The 16,009-nt window shown below is 45.5% G+C and overlaps 1 protein-coding gene across 1 annotated transcript; it reads left to right on the top strand.

Moving 5' to 3' along the window:
- Nucleotides 1-1,852: 1,852 nt before the first annotated feature.
- nfatc4 (nuclear factor of activated T cells 4) lies at nt 1,853-13,667 on the top strand. Its single transcript, XM_053437586.1, has 13 exons — nt 1,853-2,534; nt 7,819-7,985; nt 8,400-8,915; nt 9,010-9,185; nt 9,294-9,456; nt 9,848-9,948; nt 10,046-10,147; nt 10,609-10,796; nt 11,137-11,277; nt 11,545-11,600; nt 11,689-11,815; nt 12,138-12,857; nt 13,458-13,667. Exons 1-13 carry the CDS (start codon nt 2,339-2,341, stop codon nt 13,526-13,528), a joined length of 2,724 nt encoding a protein of 907 aa, XP_053293561.1. The 5' UTR covers nt 1,853-2,338; the 3' UTR covers nt 13,529-13,667.
- The last annotated feature ends 2,342 nt before the right edge of the window (nt 13,668-16,009 follow it).

The raw sequence follows: 16,009 nt of genomic DNA, 5'->3' as shown, positions 1-16,009 counted from the left end.
ACACACACACACACACACACACACAAACACATGTAGAGACATTCAGATCCACAGTAAAGTCAGCGTCTAAGATCAAGCGAACCTAAATCTGCGTGACTGTGGACTGTGGAGGAACCCGGAGAAGCTGCAGGAAACCAACTCAGCAAAGAGAGAACACGCAAACTGAAAGACCCCAGGCAGGATTTGAGCCACAAATGTTCCTGCTGTGCATTGACAGTGGTTAACCACCTCTCCACCGTGCCGCCCTCCTCTATATCTGATTTACTGAATTCATATAGGACTGCTTGTATTGTGTTCTACATCCTGCTGACATCTGAGTCTCTTTCTTCTGTTCACAATACATTTCATTTTATTCTGTACTGATTGAAATATTTAGTGCCACACCACAACACTGCAGCGCCTCCTGTTAAAGCCAAGATATACTGTGATATGAATTGAACCAGGGGTTAAATCAATCATATAATCGTGAGATGAAGTTGTGTGAAGTTCAAACCCTGCTCTCTCTCTCTCTCTCTCTCTCTCTCTCTCTCTCTCTCTCTCTCTCTCTCTCTCTCTCTCACTCTCTCACCTGATGTCAAATATCAGTTTCAGAAAATCCCCTAAATCTGCTGGATCCACCATCAGGGAAGTTCAATGATCCGACACTTTGTTGGAAGCAAACTGAAACCTTCATGGTCCTGGACGTAATTTGTAGGATAATAATCATAAGCAACAGCAAACTAAATGCCCCCCCCACACACACACACACACACAGTACGTTGACTTCCTGAATACGTTCTAATCTAATCATGTCATTTGGAGATTCAGTGACAGTGGTGGTGACAGATTCGTCAAGTCTTGTTTTGGGCTTTGAACCCTTGCGTCATCCTGCCTGGTTGCACTTCTCCCTCTCCCCTACCAGACTGTAACATCTTGAGATCCGTCCAGGACCCAGGGCCTGCCCACTCAACCCCAGGAGGACGACAGGGAGAGTGAAACAGGCCCCCAGTCACTCTCCAGTACGACGGTTGTGAGAACCAGTGGAGGAAAGGGAAGATAGAGGGGGGGGGGGGGGAGACGTGAGAAGAGGAGGGGGTATAGGAGGAGGAATAAGGAGCTGGACCGAGGCCGGAGAGAGAGAGAGAGAGAGAGAGAGAGAGAGAGTGTTTATTTAAGTTTTTCGTCTCCTGACTCAGACAGAGAGCAGACTGCAGAGGATAATGAGAAACAGATCTGCGGTGAGGGGAGAAGGAGGGAGGGGAGAGTGAAGAAGAAGGAGGGACGAGGAGGAGACGAGAGGAAGGAGGAGTGGGGTAAAGGGAGAAGAAAAAAAAGGGAAAGAGAAGAAGAAGGGGGGGGGGGGGGGGCGAGGAATCAGTGACAGCCAAAAAAAGAGAGAGAGAGAGAGAGAGAGGGGGGTGGGGGGGTAATGTGTTCAACGCCACAGGAAATAGACCCTCTTATGTGGACTAACTGACAGTTAACATCACAGGCCCGGCGGCGGCCATGCAGCCGGCCCACAATGGAAGGGTTTAGGGGACAGGGAGCCGCCTGCCATGAGTCCTGCTCATGATTGGAATAATAATCACAATGTTTTTTGGGGCTTGAAAATGTCTGATAGTGAGAATGAAGCGAGAACAGATGAGATTCAGGACAGGACACAACAGGACATGATGGAGGATAAGGTGAAATGTGTAATTAAAGAAAATCCAGTTTGCAGGAGTTCCGGAGCTTTAAGCAAATGTTAAGTTGCTCGAAGTGAAACCTCCAGAGTGAGTGAGTGAGGAGGGGGCAGAGGAGCGAGCGAGGGAGAGGAGGGGATGGAGGGGGGAGATGAAGAGGGTGGGTGGGGGGGCTTCCTGACTGACAGGCGTAAGATCCTATGGGAGATGAGTAACGGACCAACTGGAGCTGGGAAACCCACCCAAAGGCAATTAAGGGTAAAGGACGAGAAAAATATTTGATACACTTTTTTTCGTCCCTGCCTTGGAAGAGGAGGGAGAAGTTGTATGGGATGACGATGGAGGCAGAAGCGAAGGAAGGGAACAGACTGCGTGTGGGAAATCTGCTGAGAGATGAGACCCTGTGAGCGAAGATCTGGGCTTTTTGGGAACTGCAAGGCATCAAATCTGGGGAGAGGAAAAAGTTTCAAAGAGTGAAGGAGAAGTCCTCATCGTGTGGAAGCAGCGTGGATAAGTTTCTTCCAAGAGGAGGGATCTCTGCGCAATGACGCGCGCATAGGACGAAGTCTTGGATAGCTCGCTCTTTTACGCGCAGACGTTTAAAGCCGCGGTTTGATAGAAGCAGATAAGATCGTGTCACTGTCCCCGGGTCCTGGTCCTTCTGCTGCCGGAAGGCGATGGGGGCCGCGCCGGGCTCCGGCTGGGAGGAGGGCGAGTTCGAGTTCAAGTTGGTGTTCGAGGAGGATCCGCCGCCGCGGCAGAGCCAGGGGCCGGCGCCGGTGCGCGCAGCCGAGCCGGAGAGCTCCGGTCCCGGGGAGGAGGGCGAGGGCTCCCTGCTGCGCCTGGAGCCCGGTAACAGCAGCAGCAGCCTGGGTTAGACTCAACTCAACCAGAGATGGACGTGTGTGTGTGTGTGTGTGTGTGTGTGTGTGTGTGTGTGTGTGTGTGTGTCTGTTTGTGAATGGGTCCAAGAGAGAGGAGGTGTGAGAGGAAAGGAAACTTCTGTATGAGTGTGTGTTATTTGTTGTAATGAGGGCCCTTATCTGTGTTTGCGTGTGTGTGTGTGTGTGTGTGTGTGTGTTTGTCTGTGTGTGTGCGTGTGTGTGTGTGTGTGTGTGTGTGTGTGTGTGTGTGTGTGTGTGTATGTTTGTCTGTGTGTGTGTGTGTGTGTGTGTGTGTGTGTGTGTGTGTGTGTGTGTGTGGTCCAGATATTAATCATGTTGTGAGGACCTCAATCTGTCACATTATGGGGACTTGTCTTTCTTATGGAGACAAAACCACTTCCTCATAACGTAAATCAATGTCCATATCAATAATAAGGTGAAGACATGTTTCCAGGTTAGGTTAAGTTTAGATTTAGGCTAAGGTTAGTTTATGGATAGGTTTAGGTTTAAATTAAGGTTGAGGTTAAGGTTAAGGTTATGGTTATGGTTAAGGTTAAGGTTAAGTATAGTTTAGGTTTAGTTTAGGTTTAAGTGTTGGTTAAGGTGAGGCTGAGGTTAAGGTTAAGATTTAGTGCAAGGTTAGGTTTATCTTAAGGGTAAGTATAAGATTTGGTTTAGGTTTATGTCCAGGTTTAGGCAGAGGTTAATGTGAGAGGAAGTCACTAGGAAATCAATGAAGTGTGTGAGTGTGTGTGTGTGTGTGTGTGTGTGTGTGTGTGTGTGTTTGTGTGTGTGTGTGTCTTTGAACTTGCATGCAATGTGTCTGTGCCTCTTGATTCTGTAGGAATGTGAGCACAAGTATATTTTTATTGTGTGTTTGTTTTGTGTGTGGTATGCATCTTACCGTGTGCATATTCTCTATTGCCTATTAGTGCATGTGTGTGTGTGTGTGTGTATGTGTGTGTGTATGTGTATACGGCCCCAGACTCAATGTGTTTCCAATCAGCTGTGCGTGTGAGTAGAGTTAACAGCTGCCATCTGGGTAGGAACCTCAACCTCTGTGTACTGTGTGTACTGAACGTGCACCGCATACTCTCAACCTCCATCTCCCAATATGTTTCACTACACACACACAAACACATATACACGCACAGACACACACGCACACGCATGCACACACAGACACACACCTCCTGTCCTCACATCCACTCTCTCGTGTGTTTCCCACCCACACTGGCACAAAGTTATATCACCACACCCAAGGCATGCAAAAGAACTGCAGGAGACACGAGATGATTTCTTCACTCCAAGTGATTCAGTGATTAATTTGTACTTGTTCAGATTATAAACCTTCTCAGAAGTGAGTTTCTGTCTGGTTGCATCTTCACACCTGACCTCTAGATTCACGTCCCCTGGCCTCTATTCTCCATTTCTATTCATATAACATGCAAACAACAAATTCTTAAGTATTGATTTCACAACTTTAATAATGGCTGCAATCAAAACTGTAACTTTGAGATGCATGAAAGGATCCAAATGTAGGATTTCGCAATAATCACACTTTTTATTCATGATGCTGAAATCCCAAACCAAAATTCAGATCACTGATCCATTACAACTGTTCTATTTTTAATTTAAAGTCTGTAAATCTTCCTGAATGGAAATAATTGAAAGTTTATCCCGGCAACATGAGGTCAGAGGCAAAAACAAATTGGCAACATAACGAATTTAATTTATAGCAGAAACACAGACTTTTAAAACAACCAGGACAAAAACAAAATGTGTTTCATGTCGCGGTTCATACGACAGTCGGCTTCATAAGGTCAGAACTGGCCCGAGAAAAATTTAACAGTTAATGACAGAGAAATGAAAACGCGGCAAAGATTAAAGGAAGATCTGAGAGATCGGCAAAAATTGTTTTTTTTAAATCACAATAATTTAATTAACTCTCAAGATTTCTTGCAACTCCGGACATTGAAAAATAACAACAGTCTGTTAGTCGCTCGACAAGGTAGAGACAAAAGGTCAAAGATTAATTTATTCGTAAAATAAGATTTTGTCATTCATCCATTTGTGACTGAAGCACTTCTCTGAATTATATAAACAGAATAAACATACGTCTTAAACACAAATCTCCTCTCTGGAGTGGACGAAGCTGCTTTCAGGAAAGTGCCACGATGATGTGTTTGTATCCTTCAATCCTGTGCTGCTCTGTACTTTTAAATAATATTGAAATGATCATTTCAGAAACAGTTAGAAGAGGAGACAAGGAGGTAAAATGAGCAAATGATTCATAAGAACGAAGATGAAAGATTGAAGCAGTTGTGTTTCGCAGAAATATGTATTTTCTTGATTTTCTAGCCTTTTTTAATTTAACAAACTTCATCACTTGATCCATCGAGATTTCCTAATGTCCAAATTAATTTTATTCCATCACAGCAATCGCCATCTGCATTTTGAAAACGTTCAGGCCCAACAGTCACCTGATGAATCTACATTTAAATTCACCAGAACCAGATTTTTATTTGGATCTGCACCAAACTACACTCATTAATATCAGTCCCATAAACATGCCTGATTATTATTTATTTTATCAAGCAGGATCCAAAAATGATTCTCTAAAAAAATCAAGAGAAATGTTGAGAGATGCACCAAATTTTGTGGACCTCCATTTAGTTGTTTTTGTGTAATCTTGGTCACAAACAAACAAACAAACAACAAATAAATGGACGGGGTGAAAACATAACCTCCTTGGCGCAGGCATTTTGTCTTTTTATATTTATGTATAATATATTTGCGCAAATCAAACAACAACAAAACTTTCAAAACAACTCATTACGAATTATATTTAACGTGGTAATTGAGGCTTCCCACTCAAATATAACGTTGATTGTGTTGAATCCTTTTCAGGTGAATTGTGTTGCTCTGTCTACAAACATATAGATGTTTGTGTTTACTGTTTTGTGCAGTACACAGCTTTTTGGTTTTAGACTGTCACATGCTGTTTAATTGAGTTAATCATAGCCAGCAGCAGAGTTATTAGTTATTTATAGGATCCGACAGCCACCAGATCTGGGATCATTCTTTACCACGTGTACGTAGGAGGCACTCCTCGGTTTCATTACAGTATCCATGTGTCATGTGGTGTATAGATCATCAGATCATCTCATAATGCCTCAGATTCATTTGACCTCCCTCTGTGGGGGGGTTGGCAATCACTCATCTGTTTTTTGTGAGGTTCAGCTCAGGACACGTAATAAAATATTAACGCGAACTCGATTCGTCAGACTTGAGATCAGCTTTTATTGGGTTCACTTAGTGTTTAGGTAACTTTTTCTCTTGACTCGTAAACTGCTCCGCTGGTCAGTACGCAATCATGTAAACCTCTGTTTTCAAGTGAGAAGTCGTCCACCAGCGGACGAGTTGCCTCAGCGCTGCAGCTTTAATCACTTGGAAATATTTTGTTTTGCCAGGAAACATTTGAAGAGAGTTTTCACCCTGAGTCTTAGTTTGTTGGCGTTTTGCTGTTGTGTGTCCGTGTTGCCCAAAAAGTTGCCTGTGTGGCCGGCTGCCATCGCAACAATGGCCGATTGGAGCCTCGCTCATTGGGAGAGTAACTCCCGTGTGGATGCGTGCGGAGGGCGACCGCTCCACGCTGGGGAAACGCGGTGGTGAGGCCTGTGGTCGTGTTCCCAGTGGTTGTTTGTTTAGTTTGGTTTGATTTCTTCATCACTGACAGGACCAGCGGCCCAGTTTGGTTTTGTGACTCTTAGCGACATAAGATTTGAATCAGTGAGGCAAAAGTTAACTTCATGATTTGTTCAGAATTGAAAGTTTAAACTCTTTGCGGTGCATTCAGTGGATTGTTGGAGGTCTATGGAATATAAGAGTTTAGTTTGTTTTATACCAAAATGATAAAGTTTAGTTCCTCCTTCATCTATTCATCACTTTTATTATTTCTTAGCAGATTTTAACAAGTAATCTTGTTTGATCATATATTTATTGGGTGAGTGAGGATCTCACCACAGTACAGTCAATATTTTAACCTTTGACAATATAATGATTTTCGTTAGGAAATCAAATTTGATGTTTAGAACCTGTAGGTGTTGCTCATCTACAAGTTGGGTGACTTTCGTTTAGACACACACTTTATTTGTATACATTTAAATTATCGTATTTTTTATTATCTTAAAATAACACCTAATTGTCTCAATTTAGAGGTAAAATAAACCGAATAAACCGAATAAAGGAACATCAACCTTATACCAAACTGTGGGAGAATCATATGCTGTGAAAATGTGAAAGCTCCTCTCTGGACCATCAGGTGTAGTTTTGTCCCCTCTGGGCTTCTGTAGAAACATGGTGGTGCAGCATGGAGGACTCTGTTAAGGAGGATGTGCATCTATAGATATAAAGGGACAATGCATCTTAGTTTCTGTGATTATAGATGAATGAAAACATCTTATATTTCACTTTTGACGATAGATCCCAGTATATTCCTCACACTGGTCCCTCTTCATTCAAACTATGACCTTTGTTTTAGGCGATTGTAGATAAATCTAATGAGAAGGGGCTGTAATAGGCCGACTCCCCTCTGGAGAGAACCAGGCTCAGGGTTTCCCCCTCGGTTCCAGGATCCAGCTTCATATTTACAGCATGTGAGCGATAATCTGACGTCTAACAAGAAAGCAAATACGCAGATTCACCCCAAGAAGTCAAAACTATTCAAATACTTTTATATTAACACATCATTGCTTGACTGAAAGACGCAAGCCGTTCACTTCCTGTGAAAAAAAAGCTCCAGTTGCATGTCTCCTCCACATGGAAACAATTACACTGCAGTGAATCAAGGAAAATGAAAACGTTGATGATCGAAAAATGAGTCTTTACTTACCGCAAATTGTGTTTACAGTATTTTTGATGGACGTCTAATGAGCCTGTGTCAGTGCCAGATATAAAAGAGCAGTAGAGTTAAAGACCGTCATCGTGCGGTTCTGGAAAAAGATCAGTGTGAGGTCACATGACCCCTGAATCCCTCGTGATATAAAACAAAAGTGTGTTTGAACAATGAGAAAAAAGATTTGTGTGTGTGTGCAGCCAGAAAATAAATTGTTCCCACGTGGAAGTAAAGGTGAATATTAGGGAAATGAACATAAGCAGCAATTGATTACAAGAATTCTTTCGGCTGGTTTTCGTCCAAATTGCGTAAATCGTATTTTCATGTCTGCGTCACGTTTCCTCAAATTCAATCTGCGTATTGTTTATTCTCTCAGTCACAGACAACCACTTGGCTGCCACTCACGCCGCGCACTCCATCAGCATCCCCAGCTCGCCGCCCTCGGCCAGTCAGCGGGCCGGGATGCACTCGCCGCCTCCACGCCGGGCCGCGGTCCGAGACTTCAGCGGGACCTACGAGAGCCTGCCAGCTCGCTCAGTGCAGGTGAGACCCCCTGGTCACGATCCCCTGTTGGTTTATTACACTCAGACAGTTTGAGCGGGAAAAAAAAAGAGAGTTTATGAACCATTCTGCATATTTTGCACATTTTGCATCATTAACTGCAAACAATGAGGTGAGTAGAGCTCCTGCTGCACGTTCTCCATCCTGTTAAAACTTTATCTCTAACATCACTCATAACTGATCATAGCTGCTCTGCACCGATGCATCACTCACAACTCGAGATTTCTTGATTTAGAACGAAGTTAAATCTACTTTTTTGAGGATAAACTGAGTTTCAGAAACGTGACTCGTACAAACCAACAAAACCTCCTTGTTGGAAGTGGTTACTTGATGATTTATGAATTATGTGAGAGAAGCAGCTAAGAGAGTAAAGCATCCCTCTCGTGCTCGGTTCAGGTGTCAGAGTCTCGTGTGGTCGAGTGTCCCAGCATCCAGATAACCACCATCTCCCCAGAAGACGACCCAGCACCGACCATCTCCAGCTACTGGGACATGGGCGGAGGAGGAGGTGGGTGGGACCGAGAGCGCCTCTACCTCCCCCTGCTGGACCCCTTCAGCTACCGTGACAGATGCCCCGGCTCCCTCAGCCCCAGCCCTGCCTCCAGCCCCTCCTCCCGCGGCTGGCTCAGCCCCGCCTCCAGCTGCGACTCCCTGCTGGTGGAGGAGGAGGAGCTCAACGAGGCCGCCGTCAATTTTGGGCTCTCGCCGTCATCGAGGCCGACGTCCCCCGGGGGCAAGAAGCGCCGAAACTCCCCTCTGGCCTCCCCCTGCACCTCGCGGAGGGGCAGTTACTCAGAGGAGCTGCAGGGGTTCAACCTGGAGGGCGGAGACTCCCACCTCAATTCGCAAGCTCCGCCCAGCAGCTGCGAGCTCAGCATCCCACAGAAAACCAGGAAGACGTCGCTGGAACAGGTGAAGATGCTGGTTTGGTTCTGTGATCCAATATGAAACATGTTATGAACTTTTGATTTCGATGCAGTGGTGAACGTGGCCTCTTGTCCTCCAGTTGTCTCCCAGGGAGGCGGATCAGGAGCAGGCTCCAGGCCACGGCTCCCACTGCCCACTGCCCGAGAGCCAGCAGCCCAGGAGAGAGCCCCCTCCTCTGGGCATGGACTACCTCTCTGTGCCCCCTGCTCTGGCCTGGGGCAGGACCCGAGCCAGCACCCACAGCCCCCTGTTCAGGTCAGGACACACACACACACACACACACACACACTTATTCACACAACATTAAAGTACAAATTTAACAGTATAAATAAACTCTAAGGTCACAGTCTCTGGAATTCTCAGGTCTAACGCGCTGCCGCCGCTCGACTGGCCGCTGCCGTCCCAGTTTGACCAGTACGAGCTGCGTATCGAGGTGCAGCCGCGTCCTCACCACAGAGCCCACTACGAGACGGAGGGCAGCCGAGGAGCCGTCAAGGCCACGCCCACGGGACATCCTGTGGTCAAGGTGAGGCACAAATCAACGAGCTCCTGAGGGATGTGATCAAAGTGTCGACAGAGATTTGTCCCAACAAACCAATCATGAGTGAATCTCAGCTGTCAATCGTGACCTTTGACCCTGTTTTTAAAGCATCAAATAAATAATAACAACCAAACATCTTGAATAATTGAACACTTGTAAGAACATCAGTGATGAGAAAAATGACAGAAACTATAATCGTTGATTTAAACGTGTTCTTTTACATTTTAGTCAAAATGCTCTGGCTTCACTTTTAGGAGCTGTCACGTCCTCCATCTTTATTTCTCATAATAATGGAGGAAAGTCACAGGTTGTGTTTCTCTGCTGCCGACCTCGTCTCAGCTCGATGTCACCTCTCGCTCTGCGTCTCTCTCCTCAGCTGTGTGGATACACTGAGAGGAAACCGCTCTCTCTTCAGGTCTTCGTCGGAACAGCGGACGACAGATCCATCAGGCCGCATCCTTTCTATCAGATCCACAGGTACTGAGTCAATCACCAGCAGATCCCCGGAACTCGTGCATTTAAAAACAAACTGCCGCTGGAGGCCTGTTTGAGTCTGAGCTGTGTCTCTGTGCAGGGTCACGGGGAAGATGGTGGGCACTGCCAGTCATGAGAGCGTCCAGGCCGGGACCAAACTGCTGGACATCCCCCTGAACCCCGAGAACAACATGACCGCACTGTGAGTAGAGACACAATTGTACATGTTATTCAGCTTTAGTCTCTAGATTTCAAGGCTCTTGTGATGTCTACCTGATATATTTGAGGAGGAGGCTCCTTAAATAATGACACTACACAACAAATGCTAAGCCAAATACAATATTGAGGTACTTGTAGTTTATTTATTTCTATTATATGCTACAATATACTTTATACTGTAACACCATTAAATTCTTGAAAGGAAACTTACTTTTACTTCATTTATTTGACATTTTAAAACCATAATATTAGGATTTCACAAGATGCGACATGAAATTACATGTCTTTGATATGAGTCTATCAAGTATTGGCGTAATTGTTTGCCGATATGTGCCACTATATATTTGACAGAATTAACTATGTAGACAAGGTGTTATCATTTCACACAAATAAATGTGATTAAGTTCTGTTTGTTTGGTTTGAATAAAATCCTTTGTGTTGTAGCATCGACTGTGCAGGGATCCTGAAGCTGAGGAACTCGGACATCGAGCTGAGAAAAGGGGAAACGGACGTCGGCAGGAAGAACACGCGTGTGCGTTTGGTGTTTCGCACCCACCTCCATCTAGCGCCCCCTGCAGCCCAGCCTGGACGGGTCCTGGCTCTGCAGGCGGCCTCGCTGCCCATCGAATGCTGTGAGTTGCTGGTCACATGTCGTTTTTTGGATCAAAGCTTCACACAACACTGAGAGATAATATATTGTTAGAAAGATCTAAGTCTCCTGATTGCATCTGTAGAAGCATCTTAGGCTCCTCACGTCCCTGCATGTCATTGTTATATATAATGAATTTCAAAGGACTCCAGGGATATGAATGTACCTTTTCTTTTGGGTGCATTCTCTTTAGGCCTGTGCACAGAAATGTGTGTTTTCTGTTGATCAACTAATCATTTCGTTGACTAATTATCTCTCCACACTTTAGCTTTAGATTGTGAGTATTCCCACTGGTTCTGATTTGCTGGTTCTCCCCCCCTCAGCCCAGCGCTCGGCCCAGGAGCTGCCGGTCATCGAGTCCGTCAGTATCACTTCCTGCTCCGTGGAGGGCGGAGAGGAACTTCTGCTGAGTGGCACCAACTTCCTGCCGATCTCCAGGGTTCTTTTCATGGAGAGAGGGACAGGTAAACTTCCACAGGGCGGACTGGGAAATGTCTGTTGTCTAGTTGGAGAAAAAACTCTTACATGATAACATTTACAGGTAGAATCAGAGGCCTCTTTTAAAAACCAGCCTCCAGTTTATTTCCCTCCATCCACAATTCAGCCTTTTACACCCTCGAGATTCCAATCGTGTGTGTGTGCGTGTGTGTGTGTGTGTGTGTGTGTGTGTGTGCGTGTGTGCGCATCATCTACATTCCACTTGACCTTAATTCTTCCTTCTTATCTACTAGATGGTAAGTTACAGTGGGAGGAGGAGGCTCATGTCGACCGTGACAACAGCAACGAGGTAATTCACAACTTTCACCACTTTTCCTCTCCGATCGAGCTGCAGTTCAACTCAAGGTCACATGTCCTTGTCCCTTCTTACCTCGTAGGGTTTGCTGTGCGTGAGAGTTCCCGCCTACAGCGACCTGTCCGTCAGCCGGCCCGTGTCCCTCAGTCTGTACGTGTCCAACGGGAAGAGGAAAAGAAGCAGCACTCACTGCTTCAAGTATCTCCCCAGTGAGTGTCCAGCGTTCCCAGTAGAAACATTGTCTATACATTTAAGTGTATTTCTGATGACTGTATTTTCCAAGTTCAGAGTTTAGTATTGAACCTGAATATTGTAGGTGTAATATTTACCCATTTTTATTCAGTTAATTTGGTTTAAAAATCTGTTCTTCTCTGATAACTAAATACCTAAAACCAAATTTTTGGGGAGAAAACACAAATACAAACAATATTAACATACTACTTTCATTCTTTATTAGCAGGAAGGTGTATTCATATTCATCAGTAATATTATGAATGTGCAGTGATTGGTTTTTCTTGTCTTTCCCTGAAGTCATGTTCAAAGAGGAGGACCCTCTGCTGTCCCGGCCGTCTGCGCTGCCTCTGGACAGGGGGACGGGGTGTCCCGAGGGTCAGCTCCGGATGGACAGGGGCTTCCACGTGAGGGGCGACCCCGGGGCTGAGGACCGAGGCCTGGGCTTCAACCTGCCCCCCTACCCCTCCACCTACTCTCCTCCCTGCCCCACCATGAGCTACCACGAGGAGTACTGCTCCACGCCCGACGCTGGGGGGGAGGAGCCCGGCGGGTCCAGAGCCGCCCTCTCCGAGCGCCACCCCAGCTTCGAGAACCTGGAGCTGGGCTTCACCGAGCTCCTTCCTCCTCTGTACCCCCGCGGCCCGCAGCCTCCCTCCCCTTCTCCCTCTCCGTGGCTGGACTCACCCTACCTGTCCTCCTCACCCTCTCCCTCCCACTCCTCCTCTCTCAGCCCGTTCCCAGCCAGCAGTCCTATCTCTACCTCCCCTCTGCCTCCCATGTCCACCTCCCCTTACCCCCAGTACTCTGCTTATTCTCAGGAGGTGTGTCCCTCCCCTCCCCCCAACCCCAGTCCCTATCAGGACATGTTCCCAGCGCCCTACTCCCATTATGACGCCTGGGACCCCCAGGTAAGGGTGATGGGGATGGGACATGGGGGAGAGAGGGACACCAAGATGCAAGACTGCCCCCTGGAGTTTAGCAGCTCGGTGTCGATGCACCACATTACCTTCGAAGAGGGTGAGTTACATTCCTGGTTCTTTATGTTGAAGAGTATGAATAGGTTCAATTAGAAGGAAAGTCAAAATGCTAAATGTTTAGTTTCATTTCTAAGCCACCAGTATATCAGCTGATATCTTCTTGAAGTTTTGAGCCAAGTTCTAAAAGCTTCATCCCTGCTTCCTCTTTCAAATGCTCCCGAGCATTTTGTCCTGGTAGGTGATGAAGAATTGTGATATTAGATTTTAGCCGACAATGCAAAACATCTCATCTGTAAAGTAATTATAAGAAAAGTCTATTTTCAGGCCAAAATAGCATCATTGAACTTTTCCCTTGTCATATTTTACTGTATCTTTGACTTTTTCCCTAGATATAATAATTATTGTATAAGAACCCAACTGTTAAAAAATCTCTCACTGACATTTAAGTTTATTTTTGCCGATTTGAAAAGTTTATTTTAAAGAATGTAGAAGCAAAGTGATAAAGGGGATGGGGAGAGATATTGAGACGCTGCTGCTGAGAAATGAAATTACAGGATAATAATATGAGATGGCTGGTTTGATGGATGGATGGATGGATGGATGGATGGATGGACTGATTTCCTCTCGTCTCCCTCCACAGTATCAGAGTTCATCGGAGAGGACATCCAGTCGTACCAGTCGACCTCACACATGGACAACCAGCCGAACTGATCTCAGAGCAGCTGATCACCCTCACTTTGATACTCAGCCTCGATTTGAAGCTGCGTCGCTCCAGGAACACAGGATACTGAGGACGGGGGGGGGGGGGGGACTTCGATAACCAGGACACTGTTGTAATTATGACCACAAGTGCAGCAACTGTTACGGTTTTATAAAGGGAAACTAATGTTTTTAACATGTTTTCAATATAAATTATACAAGAAACTTCTTGGATTGTGTGTTTTTCTTCTGGAAAAATTAATAAATCACACGTATATGGAATAAATGTGGAGGAGAGGAGGAAAGAAGGCTGGAGTGGGAAAAGGTTTGAATCCCATGGAAAACTAAATGGTTGAATATGAGATGCAGCGGTTTGGACAATCGTGAATAATTATACAAATATGTTTTCCCTTATTTAAAGCCATGCAGTGTCTAAATTTTATGATTGCACAAGCAGAAATGTGATCCATCCTGCATTAAGCCCACACTTCTGGATTTGGGATCCTGTCTCACCAGATATTTCCAATGATTTCTGAATTTCCGAGTGGTTAAATGTCCCGAAAGATCTAAAAATGGTCAAGAAACGATCTCAGCGATGTTGTACAGGTGGCTCCTTCAAAGTTAAAGTGTCCAGACAAAAGGTAAAATTGGACTCTGGGAATGTTGAGGGTGTTTGACAGGTTTGCATGAGCGATAGTTTGTTAGATCCTCTTGAAGCAGAGCAGCTTTGTTTTGAGGAACACTGCCCCCTGCAGGGACTCAGGACCAGGACGCCATCACTGTCCTGAACCAGCAGCTGCTTGAGGTAATCTGTCTTTCAGCTATAAAACCGAACTGGTCTGATTTTCTTCTGTTTGTACTTCCCTCACTTAAAAAACCAGTGCAGCTTCCAACAAACATAGACGAGTCTCTCATTATTCCAAAGACAGAGAAGGCAATGAAAATGAAGCAACTTCACAAAGAGAGGCTAAAGTAGCATTGTATGTTCTCCTGACAGCTTTATGGGTCTATATGGTTCAACACTGACCTTAAATGGGAATGTTGCGAGCTGGAGACCGAAAAGGCCTTAAAGGTGAGGGACTGGTGTAGTTGGTGAAGAGCCCTGAACGTTCTTTGAAGAATCTGGAGCCATAACTCCTCCGTGACATCGACTTTTCCAGTTCCAGCTTCTCCCTTTAGCTCTCTGGCTGCAGATCAGGAAAGTTCAAGGAAAACAGGAGGAGTGCTCGAGAGGTGAATGTGGTAAACCGTCTGGATTTATAGAAAAAAAACTTTCACAGACCACTCAAGGGGCTTTACACCACAAGTCACATTCAACCGTTGACACACACACACACACACACACACACACACACACACCCAGACACACATTCATACATCAGTGTGCAGAGTCCACAGGAGAACACATTCCTGAGACACGACGGAAATAAAATTGAAACAAAACTCAGATGAAGATAGAGAGAGTTTTTGGTGTTAAGGGCCGACGCCGTTGCAGTTCCCTTTTGCCCAGGAGCCCCTAATGTCCCTTGAAGCGCTCCTGCCTGACCCACAGCCCTCTGTGGAAAAAGTAAAGGGATGGAAAGCTCTTCAACAAACTGACCGAAATACATCAACAGGGAAAAAGAGATGTAACTGCTTCACTCTGTTTGAATCTAGGGCACACATACAGTATATGGCCAAATGTATGTGGACACCCAATGAAGGTGGACACAGGAACATTTACTTTCCCTACAAGGTTTCAGGAACAGCTGATGGAAGATGAAAGATCAGGTTTGACATTTCTCCTCATCTCAAAATAAACCTGGTTAGAAGCACATTCCTGTCCACACGACCTTTTAATGTAGTGATGATTATAATCATGCTTTTCTCTCATATATCAATACTTTGATTGAATCTTAGATTGACTCTCTTGGACTAATTCTGAGAAGCACGTGACTTTATTTTGGTTTTACAATCAGTTTCCCAGCCTGCGAACAGAGAAGCGAGGTCACACTGACTTGAAACTGGGATATGACCTGCTAAAAATTCAATGTGGACGTTTACTGCGCCAACAAATTCTGTTTCAAATATTTTTTTCATACATAGATTCAACGTCTATCCTGCAGAAGACGAACCAGTGGTTTCTCACATCATCGTTTCTTGTGCAGATCGTTTAGGATCACATGGTTCATCTCCGTCCACTAACATGAAATCCCTCCGACTTTCACCAGGGGGCGGTATAAACTCAAACATCGGAGTGGGTCCGTCTGACAGAAACATGCAGGGTCCCACAACAGCTGCCTGCATTAGATGAAGTTAAACACCCAAACCCAGTCAGTGGAAAACCAGAGTCCCTGAAGACTTGCTAACTATAGGATCACTGAGGCATGTGGAAGCCTGCAGCCAGGCTGTTCCCTGCTGTTAGCGTGACAGAGAACATACAGCTGCACAGATCATGCTAAGTGATGGCCCCTCAGGAACAAGCACAACCAGCCTGGCTCTCCTGATGTTGTT

Source organism: Pleuronectes platessa, chromosome 13 (genome assembly GCF_947347685.1).
Source record: "Pleuronectes platessa chromosome 13, fPlePla1.1, whole genome shotgun sequence".
Classification (NCBI taxonomy): domain Eukaryota; kingdom Metazoa; phylum Chordata; class Actinopteri; order Pleuronectiformes; family Pleuronectidae; genus Pleuronectes; species Pleuronectes platessa.
Note: the sequence above shows the minus strand (reverse complement) of the source record. Positions and strands in the feature narration are given on the sequence as shown.